The 13,676-nt window shown below is 44.2% G+C and overlaps 1 protein-coding gene across 5 annotated transcripts in view; it reads right to left on the bottom strand.

Annotated features, from left to right (window-relative positions):
- Positions 1 to 13,676, bottom strand: part of arhgap33 (Rho GTPase activating protein 33) — a 123,742-nt gene that overhangs the window by 89,423 nt on the left and 20,643 nt on the right. Inside the window, exon 2 of one of the 5 annotated variants that reach the window (XM_028823817.2) lies at positions 10,043 to 10,167. The exons of 1 other annotated variant lie outside the window; for it this stretch is intronic. In XM_028823817.2, coding sequence (XP_028679650.2) covers positions 10,043 to 10,167 — 125 coding nt within the window. Of the gene's footprint in view, positions 1 to 5,117; positions 5,372 to 7,234; positions 7,657 to 10,042; positions 10,168 to 13,676 lie in introns of those variants that run through there. 3 more of the 5 variants (XM_028823818.2, XM_028823819.2, XM_028823821.2) reach the window with 3 other exon arrangements.

Raw genomic sequence — 13,676 nt, 5'->3', positions numbered from 1 at the left:
GACCTTTCTCATGCCACTTTTCACCTCACTATACACACCAAACACATCTCTAATTTTGGTTTCCAGGACACCGCCCCTTCTTCAGCCATCCATACACCTTGTTGGTTAGTGGTGTTGTTTCGTCTGCTGCATCCTTTGTTTGAATAAAGCCCACTCTTAAAACAGCACGGAGCATGTACATTAGCAAAATATTAATAAATATCGAGGAAAAAAAAAGGGGGGGGAGGGGGAGATAATTTTCTTTTTTCTACAATGTCACCAAATTTCAATCAAATCAGTCAAAGCATTTTTAAGATTTTGGGGTATTTAGTTTTTCTTTTGCAGAAGGTTTTTACTCCTAAATATTAATGTAAGGGAATAATCTGTTGGCAGATGCCCACTGGCCTAGGTGAGCAATCCTGCCAAATTTCAACGTATTAAATATGGGAAACAGTGTTTTTGTTGAAGAGCGAGTGACTCAGTAAGTGAATTTTACATTTTCATATATGAATGGGGGGTTTGAAAAGTAAAGGTAACTTGAAAATTACATGGTTATTGCAATGGATAGGTGCTGACGCAATACAACATACTTGCATTAGCCTATGGGTAGTTCAAACACACACAGTGCTCTGCCATTGGTACAGCGCTCCGGAATTGCACCATTGTTGAACAATGCACAATAGTGGGATTTCTTTAGGCAGATGGAATGAAACCTGCCAAAATGGTGAAACCGTCCATTCATTTATTTACTTTCGACTGCTTATCTGAAACCAGGTCGTGAGGGCAACAGTATTAGCAATGAGCCCCCAAACATCCTTTTCCCCAGCCACACTTGCCAACTCATACTGTGGGATCCCAAGGTGGTCCCAGAAACATAATTTGTCCAGCGAGCCCTGGGTGTTCCCTGGAGTCCCCTCCCAGCTGGTTATGCTGTAAAACTTCCACAGAAAGGCGTCCTGGAAGCATCCACAATAACTTCATTTGGCTCTTCTCGATGCAGAGGGTCAGTGACTCTATTCTTAATCTTTTCCTGATGTCTGTGTATCTCATCCTCTCTCTAATAATGAAACCAAAGAAATTATATTTGTCTTTAAGAGACAGAAGTCTGCATATTCCCCCATCACTGCTCTGGGGGAGGCGGTAGAAATCTTCTTCCGGCTGGGATCGCCACAACAGATCATCTTTTTCCATATATTCCTGTCCTTGTCATCTTGTTCCGTCACACCCATCACCTTCATGTCTTCTCTCACCACATCCATAAACCTTCTCTTGGGCATTCCTTTGTTCATCTTCCCTGGCAGCTCTATCCTTAGCACCCTTCTCCCAATATACTCAGCTTCTCTCCTTTACACATGTGCAAACCAACGCAATGTCACTTCTCTGACTGTCTCTAAACTGTCCAACCTGAGCGGACCCTCTAATGTCCTCATTTCTAATCCTGTCCATTCTCATCACACCCAAAGCAAATCTCAACATCTTTAACTCTGCCACCTCCAGCTCGGTCTCCTGGTTTTTTTGGTCAGTGCCACCGTCTCCAACCCATATGGGAGGAGGTAGACATAATGACTGAATATAAATACTTGGGAACTACCTTAGATAATAATCTTAATTGGAATGCAAATGTAAAAAAAACATACATACAAACTAAATGCAATAAATTAGAATATCATCGAATAGTTAATTTATTTCAATAATTCAAATCAAAAAGTAAACTCATATCATATAGATTCATTACACACAGAGTGATATATTTGAAGCGTTTATTTCTTTTCATTTTCCCGATTATGGCTTACAGGTGATGAAAACTCAAAATTCAGTATCTCAGAAAATTAGATTACATAAGACCAATAGAAAAATGACTTTTAATGCAGAAATGTTGGCCTACTGAAAAGTTTGTCCATGTACGTACTCAATACTTGGTTGGGGATCCTTTTGCATGAATTACTGCATTAATGTGGCGTGGCATGGAGGCGATCAGCCTGTGGCACTGCTGAGGTGTTATGGAAGCCCACAATGCTTTGATCACGGCCTTCAGCTCGTCTGCATTGTTGGCTCTGGTGTCTCTCATCTTCCTCTTGATAGATTCTCTATGGGGTTTAGTTCAGGCGAGTTTGCTGGCCAATCAAGCATAGTGACACCATGGTCATTAAACCAGGTACTGGTACTTTTGGCAGTGTGGGCATGTACCAAGTCCTGCTGGAAAATGAAATCAGCCTTTCCATAAAGCTTGTCAGCAGAGGGAAGCACCTTAAATCTGCTCTCAAATTTCCTGGTAGACGGCTGTGCTGACTTTGGACTTGATAAAACACAGTGGACCAACACCAGCAGAAGACATGGCTTCCCAAATCATCACTGACTGTGCAAACTTCACACTGGACCTCAAGCAACATGGATGCTGTGCCTCTCCACTCTTCTTCCAGACTCTGGGACCTTGATTTCCAAATGAAATGCAAAATTGACTTTCATCTGAAAAGAGGACTTTGGACCACTTAGCAACAGTCCAGTCCAGTCAGTTTTCTTCTTAGCCCAGGTAAGACATTTCTGATGTCGTCTCTGGTTCAGGAGTGGCTTAACACAAGGAATGCTGTGACAGTTGTGGCCCATGTCCCCGATACGTCTGTGTGTGGTGGCTCTTGAAGCACTGACTCCACCACAGTCCACTCCGTGTGAATCTCCCCCAAATTCTTGAATGGGCTGTGCTTCACAATCCTCTCAAGGCTGCGCTTATCCCTGTTGCTTGTGCACCTCTAATCCTTCCTCTCAAATTTTCATTAACATGTTGGATACAGGGCGGCACGGTGGTGCAGTGGTAGCGCTGCTGCCTCGCAGTTAGGAGACCCGGGTTCACTTCCCGGGTCCTCCCTGCATGGAGTTTGCATGTTCTCCCCGTGTCTGCGTGGGTTTCCTCCGAGCACTCCGGTTTCCTCCCACATTCCAAAGACATGCAAGTTAGGTGGATTGGTGATTCTAAAATTGGCCCTAGTGTGTGCTTGGTGTGTGGGTGTGTTTGTGTGTGTCCTGCGGTGGGTTGGCACCCTGCCCGGGATTGGTTCCTGCCCTGTGTTGGCTGGGATTGGCTCCAGCAGACCCCCGTGACCCTGTGTTCGGATTCAGCGGGTTGGAAAATGGATGGATGGATGGATGGATGTTGGATACAGCACTCTGTGAAGAGCCAGCTTCTTTAGCAATGACCTTTGTGGCTTATCCTCCTTCTGGAGGGAGTGTGTCAATGACCGTCTTCTGGACAACTGGCAAGTCAGCAGTCTGATTGTGTGGCCTACTGAACCAGACTGAGAGACCCTTTAAAGGCTCAGGACCCCTTTGCAGGTATATTGGATTAATTAGCTGAGTGGAATGGGACACCACAAGTCTACAATATTGAACTTTTTCACAATATTCTAATTTTCTGAGATACTGAATTTTGAGTTTTCATTACCTGTAAGCCATAATCCGCAAAATGAAAAGAAATAAATGCTTGATATACAGTATCACTCTGTGTGTAATGAATCTATATAATATACGAGTTTCACTTTTTGAATTGAATTACTGAAATAAATTAACTACTCGATGATATTCTAATTTATTGAGATGCACCTGTTATTTCAATCTCTATAAACTCAGTCTATTTAAAGTGGACTAGGACCTCTTATTGTCCATTCACCAGAATGTGGTCCAGTCTGCCATCATTTCAGGTTCATTGTCAGGTTTGACAGTTTCATAAACCAAATTCTAGGAAAAAAAAAAAAAAAAGCCCCACAGATTACCACACATACAGCTAAATTTCACTGATGATCTGGTAAAAGTGTGTGCAAGTGTGTGTGTGTCAGAGGGCAATGTTACAAAAACTGGAAATCACCTCAACTGATGACAGCCACCCATTACACGCAGAACTTACAACTTCAGTAAGTCATGTGTGATGTTAAGCATCACAATAACAATTAATAGCATTTTGCTTAATGGAATTATGGAAGGGGGAAATGATATGGCAAGTTTATAGAATCTGGACTTCGGTCATCTATTCAATCAATTACTGCTTCATTCTATTATATAAAAGAATCTGGAGACATTTTCAGAGTGATAATTTCACATTCCGCGAGACGAGACTTTGTGCCAAGAGAAATTGAAAACCTAACAGGTCCAAGCAGGGGCAGAAATAAATGACAAACAGCAGAAGAAGAAAAGACAAAGTAGAATGTCGTAAAGAGGTTCAAAAACGTTGGCCTGATACACATGCAGAGCAGGTTAGAGATTATGAAAGTACTAAAATTTGAAAGTCTCAAAAAAACTGATAGTAAAGATCGCATTAGCACTAACAAATGGAAATTATTACTCGGCGAAATAACGAAACAGCGAAAAGAGATCGAATATATGAACATAGGTGATATGACAGAGCTACTAGAAGTAATAATGCTTCTTAATTTCAAAGAAACGCAGCGGTAGCGCTGCTGCCTCGTAGTTAGGAGACCTGGGTTCACTTCCCGGGTCCTCCCTGCATGGAGTTTGCATGTTCTCCCTGTGTCTGCGTGGGTTTCCTCCCACAGTCCAAAGACATGCAGGTTAGGTGCATTGGCGATCTTAAATTGTCCCTTGTGTGTGCCCTGAGGTGGGCTGGCACCCTGCCCGAGATTTGTTCCTGCCTTGCACCCTGTGTTGGCTGGGATTGGCTCCAGAAGACCCCTGTGACCCTGTAGTTAGGATATAGCGGGTTGGAAAAGGACTGACTGCTTTACAAATCCAGAAATCACTTTCATCCCAGTGTCATACACCTTTTTAATAAGGAATTTCGGAGATAAAAAAAAAAGTTGGCAGTACACACATGCATTACAGGAAAATACGCACTCCTGGAAATAGTTAACTGATCAACTGCATGTCTTTTTTCCAAATGACGTTAAATATTTCAGAATTTCTGCAAGTGTCCTCCTCTATCCGTTCGCTTGACTTCATTGCTTTTTGCTACCGGGTGCAACTGAGAAGACAAATTCCATCTTTTCTTGTGTAAACGGGACTAAATGAAACACATGAACCTTGAATGAGACTGAATTTCTTCTTTGACAAAAAAAAAAAAAACATTTATATTTATTCACACGTTGCACACACACACAAACACAGACAGCCAAGACTTAAAAACAAAAAGGTACCTTTCTTTACAGTCCAGCCCTGCATCCACTTGTTAACACAGCTGTCGTCTGGAACACCGCTAGACGATAACAAAGCCCTTCAACATGGCTAAACCGCACACAATGCAGTGATACACGTACCGAAGAGATTTTAACGTCCATAAAGAAAAAACCGCTGAAATGTGTGTCCTGCGTTTGCTTTCGTGAATTTGGCAGTTTACAGAAAGATCGTTTTGCATCGTTTGCAAGCCTCCACGACGCCCAGGCGCGCGCACACAGCAGAGCAGACACCTGGCGCGTAAGCGCGCGTCACGCCGACAGAGCAACAAAAAGGCGGGCAAACGGGACGCAAGGAAGGAGAAGACGGAGGTACGTGAGAGGAGCGGAATAAAATGGACTGCCGGAGCCGTGCAATAATTGTCGAAGTCATATATATATAGTGAAATCTAGAAAGTATCTATGAGAGACTCTAAAATGCCAGTTTGGTTACTTTCTGCACATAATAATGTGCGGTGGGCACAACAGAGAAAAGAACCGCTGCTTATAGGCGCACGGGCTCGATTTGAAGCGTGAGATCTGACATTTTTCTCCCATCCTCTTTAAAAAGAAAAAAAATCTATATTATTTCGACGCCCCAATAGCGCGTATTCCGTGTTATTTTTCTGGCCGGGTAAGAGTTAACATGGGTGTCTGCGTCCACTCCAGGGCTGGGTCGTTCCTCGGTTGTTGCGGGTAATCGCGAATCTATAATTCAAAATGCAGCTTTTTTTGTAAACTGATCCTTGGACAACACAACCACGCGCCCGCGATTCACTCATACTGTATGCTACTTTGTTCACGATATAAATGTTTTTACATTACTGTTCTGGCTTCACAACTCTCCAGAAAAATGCCCCCGTTGTCAGTGTTGTCGCGATCCAAACAGCAAAAGGGCTCTGGTAACCGCTAGCCACAGAAAGGGGCGTGACTTTATGCTAATTTACACTTTTTTTTTCCTTTCGGCGTTGGCGGGTTGTATGCAAATAGATCTTGGAACTGTGCTCATTATGTCATTTCTTTTTATCCTTTCCCATACCAAATGATAAAATAAGATCAAGTAAACCACCTCTAACCATGAGCGTTAAAAAAACGCTTCTGTGGGCGTGAAACCATACGATAGGCGACATAACCCCCTTAAAATATAAATAGATCGCACACGTGAGGAAAATAGCGCCCTGCCCTTAGCCGCGCATTTTTCGCGGGGTGGTGTTAATGATTTCTGACAGGTGTTTGCGAGCTGTCACAACTCCCTCTGCTTACAAATTTTTCCACCATTTTGGAGATCGAGTCGGATCTGATGGGTAGAGGTTATGGCACTAGAAAGATGAGACAACCAAACTCGGAAGAACTTTTGGACACGGGTGGATACGTAAATCGATCAAAATGTCTTAACAACAAGATGCAACACTTTAGGCCACCAAGACTGTATCTTCATTATTAATGGCATCGTATTTGTAACGACAAAAAAAAAAAAAAAAAACGGTGATCTTCGTAACCCACCTCGTGATTCTGAGGGAGAGAAAATCGGTGAAGTGGACGGTCTGGTTATACAGCGCATCTACTAATTTGTATAAACACGCCCACTACTCCCACCCCCGCGGGGTAAAAAAAAAAATAAAAAACAGACATAACACACGCGATTCACATAAAATGCTACCGATTACAATACAATTTCAGACTTTCCATCGCAGAATTTATTTCCTAGGACGTCTAGTACACAAAAATACATTGCCTGCTCTAAAATGATAAAATATTTGTAGCTGACCCGCTATTCTGTTTAACCTTTCTGGGGTACCACGAGACTATTAAATACACGGGGCACGCGCTTCTCACCAATCGTATACCTCGCTCTACAAAATAATAAAAGACAAAGTAAACAGCTTGCATCCATCAACTCCGTTTTTCTCTTTCTTTCAACGTGAAGGCATTCAAGCGACTGACCTTCTAGTATGTTTCGCTTAGCTTGCGTTAAGAACGCGTTTTGCTTCAACCCCACAACCCTGATTGCCTGATAAAATGAAGATTTGATCACCAAAAAAAATGGCCATTGAACATATGCGTTCAGCATATAAACGTTCGCACGGATAATTCGTACTCACCACCATTCCGGATTCACGTTGAAGCTCTCCTCCGATCCACCCAGCCAACTTCTTTTTTCTCAACGGTTCATTGATTCTTCCTTTTATCACATATTTGCCTATATCGGTCGTTGTTTTCACTCACCATATGAAAAACGTAAAACACGCTTTAAAAAAAAAAAGAGAGGCGAAATCTATTGGAGACGACAGCACACGCCTGCAAAAATGAGCCCCTTAGCCCAGCCCGACCGACTCCCACCCCACGCGAGAGATCCCTGCTTCAGAATCACGAACATTTTCTCTTTTTTCACAAAGCGCAGTCACTCAACGTTCTTTTTCAGTTACTCCATGTGCCTAAACTATCCGTAGAAACAATGTATCTGCCCCTCTACTCATCATGCTAACAAGATAAGCCTCTTCGGAGCGCTCGATCCTACCAAATTCCCGGTGAGGGGAGACGCGCCGTGACCACTCAGGCAGACGGGTGTGGTTTGAATGGATACACTGGAGTTTGGTTGGTAATTACGCTGTGTGACCTTTGAACAACATCTGTTCGAAGGTGATAAAAGCATCGCTTGCACTTGAAGTCTAGTAATTTTAACAGATAAAGGTGTCCCTACGCGTTGGATTGGCACGCTCCATTGAGATGCCCCCCCCTCTCCATCAGACAAAAGGTATTGTGCTTCGGGAGGCCGGGAGACAGAATCAAGCAGCCTGATATTCCAACAGCTGACTGAGAGCACAAAAACATTTTGTCTCGGCTCACTGGCTCTGTCTATGCGTCTTTCACATTGCCGGGCCTCGCATCTTTTCCCCCCCAAGATTGATAATGTGCACTTTTTTATTGTGGTAAACTGAGAATGATCATTTATTATGTTATGTTAAATTCTCTTTCTTTTCTCGCATGTCAGCCGCAGCCCAAGGAAAATGAGGCTATGGTGATTCGCTTGTGTAATGCTCCCAGAGGTGCTTTCAAATGTTGGGACTATGCTGGTGAAATTTTCAGAGGTCAAAAGTAAAAGGTGTTCTTAATTTAATTTAATTTTTTTTGAGGAGGTTAAAAAAATAATATGTGACTTGGCAACAAACTATTCAACAGGTAGTCAACATGTTTATTGACCTGAGTACCAACCTTCAAATTACAGTGGCTGTAAAGAGTATTTATCTTACTTTGACATCCTGACATTTTATTGTATTGTAATAATGTGTTTATTTTCTTTGGTGAGCACAAAACAATTCCTTGTCAAAATGAAAACAAACTTCTACAGATATAGACTGAAGTGCCATTATATGAAATGGGAACCGTTGGTTCTCAAAATCATTAGTTTTCATTTTCCTTTAACATTTTAGTTATAACTTGCTTTTGTTAGGCCTCTCTAGAATGCTCACATATATATATATATATATACAGTATATATAAATTATATATATGAATTATATATACTAAATTAGAATTATGCAGTACTAAAATTGGAACATTACATTCTACTCAATCAAACATATTGTAATGACCCAGGAGAGTGCTGGAGATGGAGGAATGGAATCAGCTTCTTTATGCTGATTGCAGATGAGTGGCCCTTGAAAGGACCATTGGTATCTTCGGTGGCCACTTCCTCCTTTCTGTTTAGGTCTTTAGAAACAACACACACTCCCAGCTGCTTTGTCCCTTTGTTCCCTTACATACGCCGCCCAGCTCTACTTCACTCCGCTCACTCGGGGGTCAGAGGCAACCCATTTGCCACACTTTCCCACGGCTTCATGAGCCACTCCAAGTCCATGGTCTACATCGGAGGCTCCACAGCGGCCATGCGTCCAGGCCTATGGACTTTAGCAGTTGAGAGATACAATCGAAGTAGTGCGGAGTCTGCCCACAGGTCCGGGAACTCCTTGGAACCCTCTTCCTTAAGGGTAACACAAACTCCATTTATTGGTGATCTAAACTGCCCTAACTGAAGTGTGCCAGCATCAGAGTGACTGAGGTGACCACAAGCATTAGTGCTAAACCAGTCCTCTGTTTCCTCTGAATGGTGAGAAGCTCAGTCATCCGGGAGGAGCTCAGAGTAGAGCCACTGGAGAGGAGTCAGATGAGGTGGCTTGGGCATCTGATCAGGATGCCTCCTGGACGCTTCCCTGGTGAGGTGTTCCAGGCACGTCTAACCGGGAGGAGGACCCGGGGAAGACGCAGGACACGCTGGAGGAACTATGTCTCTCGGCTGGCCTGGGAACACCTAGTAGAGCTAGTAGAAGTGGTCTGGGAGAGGGAAGTCTGGGCATCTCTGCTCAAGCTGCTGCCCCCGCGACCCGATCTCGGATAAACGGAAGGCGATGGATAGATGGACAGTCCTCTGTTATAGGGGTCATTAGTTTGTTCTTGTTCCACCTTTGCCACCCGCGTAACAGCAGAGCTCCCAAGCGTGAACGTCACAAAAGCATCCCAAGAATACCCAGGGCCATCTTAATGCATGGGCACGCGGGGCAGTGAGGGCCCCACGAGCATAGGGCCCTGTGTTTTTCTGATGCCTATGTATGTTTCTATTTTGCTATGAAAACAGGGGCCCCCGGTGCTGTACTTTGCCCGGGGGACTATGATGCTGTTAAGACAACCCTGAGAATACGCACTATAGGGGGAAATACCATCAAACCCTGGCCAGATACAAAAGAAGGCAATGAAGAAGCTTTGTAAATTAAAAGATTTATTTTACAAAAAATTTCTATGAAACAAAAATAAGCTTAGAGGAGCTCAATTCCTTCAAAATCAATATCTATATCTGTCGATTCAATATCCAGAAATCATCAAAAAAAGCACAAAATAAACTGAAGAGAACTCACCACACCGCAGGTGTGTTCACAATGAACCGCAAGGGACTGTGGACTATCCTCAGCATTTACAGTACAGGGCATAGGGCAGTCCCTTGACAGTGATGGGTAGGTGGGTCCGCCTCTTTGGGAACAACCTACAAAACACATGGAACATAAAAGAAGATACATAGGTACATAGAAACTAAATGACCAACAACATTAACATAAACAAAGGAATACAAAATGAAAAAGAGTGACATAAACTGTCATTTGAACCCCAGCCATGGAAAGAACTACAGCTGAAATACAATGGGAGGGTGTCAAAATGGAGGAAATAAATCCACCTCTTCCTGGAGATCAGCACATACAGACAGATAGTGTAAGAGATGTCCGGCAGCCCAACCCGGCTGGAATGCCCAAGAAGTGGAAGGAAGGGGGAAGGCAGTCCCTTTAGGGCACTGCTTCCCCCAGAACACTAGATGGCAGCACCCCTAGATTGCAGCAGTGCCCCAGATTCCCACAGGGCATTATGGGACTTGGAGTTCTTTTTCTCAGCTCTGTTGGATACAGTGGGTGCCACCTGAAGGGAGCTGTAAAAATGGAGAAGCCATGTGGCATGGGCTTTCCTGCCCAACCCAGAAGTGGCTTACAGACTACATGGGCGGAAGAGCAGAAGCACTTCCAGGCTGGCAAATATAAAAGGACGGGATCAGCCAGAGTCGGGAGGTGGAGGACAAAGAGGTGAGAGAGAGAGAGAAGAAAGGAGCGTGTGTTATTTGGTGCTTTGTACAGTGTTGTCAAGCTTCCTACAGATCATTTATCCATCGAGTCGCTATGGGTCAGCATCGAACTGACGGCCTTTCACTAACAGTGTTGTGTAGTGGAGAGCAAAAGAAAATCGCTTCCCCACTTAAATAAAGGGGTGCTGTCTGGGAATCCTTGTGTCTCTGCCTGTCTGTGTCGGGGTTTAGGGAGCGGTATGCCCCCTGGTGGTCCACAACAGATGGATAGATAGATGGGAAGGGCACTATATAATAAATAGAACTTTGGAGGAAATTTGGCTTTTTATAGAAGCTCTTTAAATAAATAAATAATAAATAGCTAGATAAGTAAGTAAACAAATAAATAAATAAACACACACACACGATGATCTGAACACAGTACAGAAATACTCAAACCAACCTGTGTGGCACCAACCATCATGCCACACTGATGTCACGTTTCTACCGCCTTTTGGAGTTTGATGTGAACATTCACTGACACTCCTGACCTGTATCTGCATGAGTATAATACAATACAATTTATTTTTGTATAGCCCAAAATCACCCAAGAAGTGCCGCAATGGGCTATTTAACAGGCCTGCCCATTGACAGCCCCCCAGCCTCGACTCTCTGAGAAGACAAGAAAACTCTTGTAGGGAAAAAAATGGAAGAAACCTCGGGAAAGGCAGTTCAAAGAGAGACCCCTTTCCAGGTAGGTTGGGCGTGCAGTGGGTGTCAAAAAGAAGGGGGTCAATACAACACAATACACAGAACAGAACAAATCCTCACTACAGTATAAAAGTAAAAATTTTACAAGTACGGACCAGAATTTAATAGTAGATGATATCACATATGAGTCTATGCACTGCCCTCTTGCCACATGATTGGCTGGTTAGATAACTGTAAGGATAAGCAGGTGTACAGGTGTTCCTAATAATTTGCTCATTACGTGTATTTCAAAAACATTCTAGAAGGGCAAACAACTGCTGAACCCGGAAAGCTGCCTGAAGCAGCCAGGAAAGGACATTCCAGTCAATTCACTTAACATCTCGCGTGCAGAGGTTGATGACACCGCAACACGGCTCACGTTCCAGACAATCTAATAACGGCTGACGTTTTTAAGCATTGTGGGAATTACATCCCAAGGCAGATCTATTCAATTTGTTATCAGGTGCTGTATATGCAAAGCAGTGAAAGACAAGTGTCATTGTCTACTTGCCAAAAAAAAGGGTAATTACAGCTCATGTGACATTTTACAGAACAATCTTACTGATACTGATTGTTGCAAAAGTTGACAATAAATTAATCCATAATGCTTTACGTAGACAAGATACTCTGACCAACTCAAGTCAACTTTAGACTGGGAAGAAACCGTACACAACATTTCAAAGGTGCACAAGCTAAACAACTAACTGCCCTTCTTTGTGATTTATGTCAAATTGGGAAAGGCATTCGATTTGATATTAAAGGACACGATGTTTGCAATCCTCTGCCATTACAAAATTTCATAGAAAAATTGTTAAGGCGGGCGGCACGGTGGCGCAGTGGTAGTGCTGCTGCTGCCTCGCAGTAAGGAGACCCAGGTTCACTTCCCGGGTCCTCCCTGCGTGGAGTTTGCATGTTCTCCCCATGTCTGCGTGGGTTTCCTCCCTCAGTCCAAAGACATGCAGGTTAGGTGGATTGGCAACTCCAAATTGTCCCTAGTGTGTGCTTGGTGTGTGGGTGTGGGTGTGTGTGTGTCCTGTGGTGGGTTGGCGCCCTGCCCGGGATTGGTTCCTGCCTTGTGCCCTGTGTTGGCTGGGATTGGCTCCAACAGACCCCCATGACCCTGTAGTTAGGATATAGCGGGTTGGATAATGGATGGATGGATGGATAGAGAGAGAGGTCCCTCTCTACCTTGGTTTGCTTCCCAGGTCCTCCCTGCGTGGAGTTTGCATGTTCTCCCCGTGTCTGCGTGGGTTTCCTCCCACAGTCCAAAGATATGCAGGTTAGGTGCATTGGTGACCCTAAATTGTCCCTAGAGTGTGCTTTGTGTGTGTGTGTGTGTGTGTGTGTGTGTGTGCCCTGCGGTGGGCTGGTGCCCTGCCTGGGGTTTGTTTCCCGCCTTGCACCCTGTGCTGGCTGGGATTGGCTCCAGCAGACCCCCATGTTGTTTGCCAGCGTGTCTGCTCTGCTCATTTTTAATTTTCACTAGCTGAAATACCCGGTGTTGCCTGGGAGGAAAATAAAGTGTTTTTTTTAATTGTTTGAGAAAAATCCATCCATCCATTATCCAACCCGCTATATCCTAACTACAGGGTCACGGGGGTCTGCTGGAGCCAATCCCAGCCAACCCAGGGCGTAAGGCAGGAAACAAACCCCGGGCAGGGTGCTGCCCAGGGCGCACACCCACACACCAAGCACACACCAGGGACAATTTAGAATCGCTAATCCACCTAACCTGCATATCTTTGGACTGTGGAAGGAAACACACGCAGTCACGGAGAGAACATGCAAACTCCACGCAGGGAGGACCAGGGAAGCGGACCCGGGTCTCCTAACTGCGAGGCAGCAGCGCTACCCCACTGCGTTGAGAAAAATATAATTAAAAAAAACACAACTTTAAAAAAAAATAAATTAACAAACAATAAAGCTTCACTAATGTGCTTGTCTTGCGGTGCTGTATCTATGTTATCATCCAGTTGACACTCCGAACCGGCCAACTCGATTTAATTTCAAAAGCAACAGGGGCGCGGTGGTGTTGCTCAAACATAAAGAATGCTGGCAGTCACCTCCAGTTCGCCCTCTGGTGGTCGTTTTGAGTGTCGACTGGATGATAACATGCATACAAGACCGCAAGATCAGCCCCCCTACCCTACCCAGAAGGGGGTGGGTTAGGCTGATTTCACCCTACAGTATTTTTA

Source organism: Erpetoichthys calabaricus, chromosome 17, assembly GCF_900747795.2.
Source record: "Erpetoichthys calabaricus chromosome 17, fErpCal1.3, whole genome shotgun sequence".
In the NCBI taxonomy this organism is placed as follows: Eukaryota; Metazoa; Chordata; class Cladistia; order Polypteriformes; family Polypteridae; genus Erpetoichthys; species Erpetoichthys calabaricus.
The sequence above is the reverse complement of the archived record's forward strand: the minus strand, read 5'-3'. Positions and strand labels throughout refer to the sequence as shown.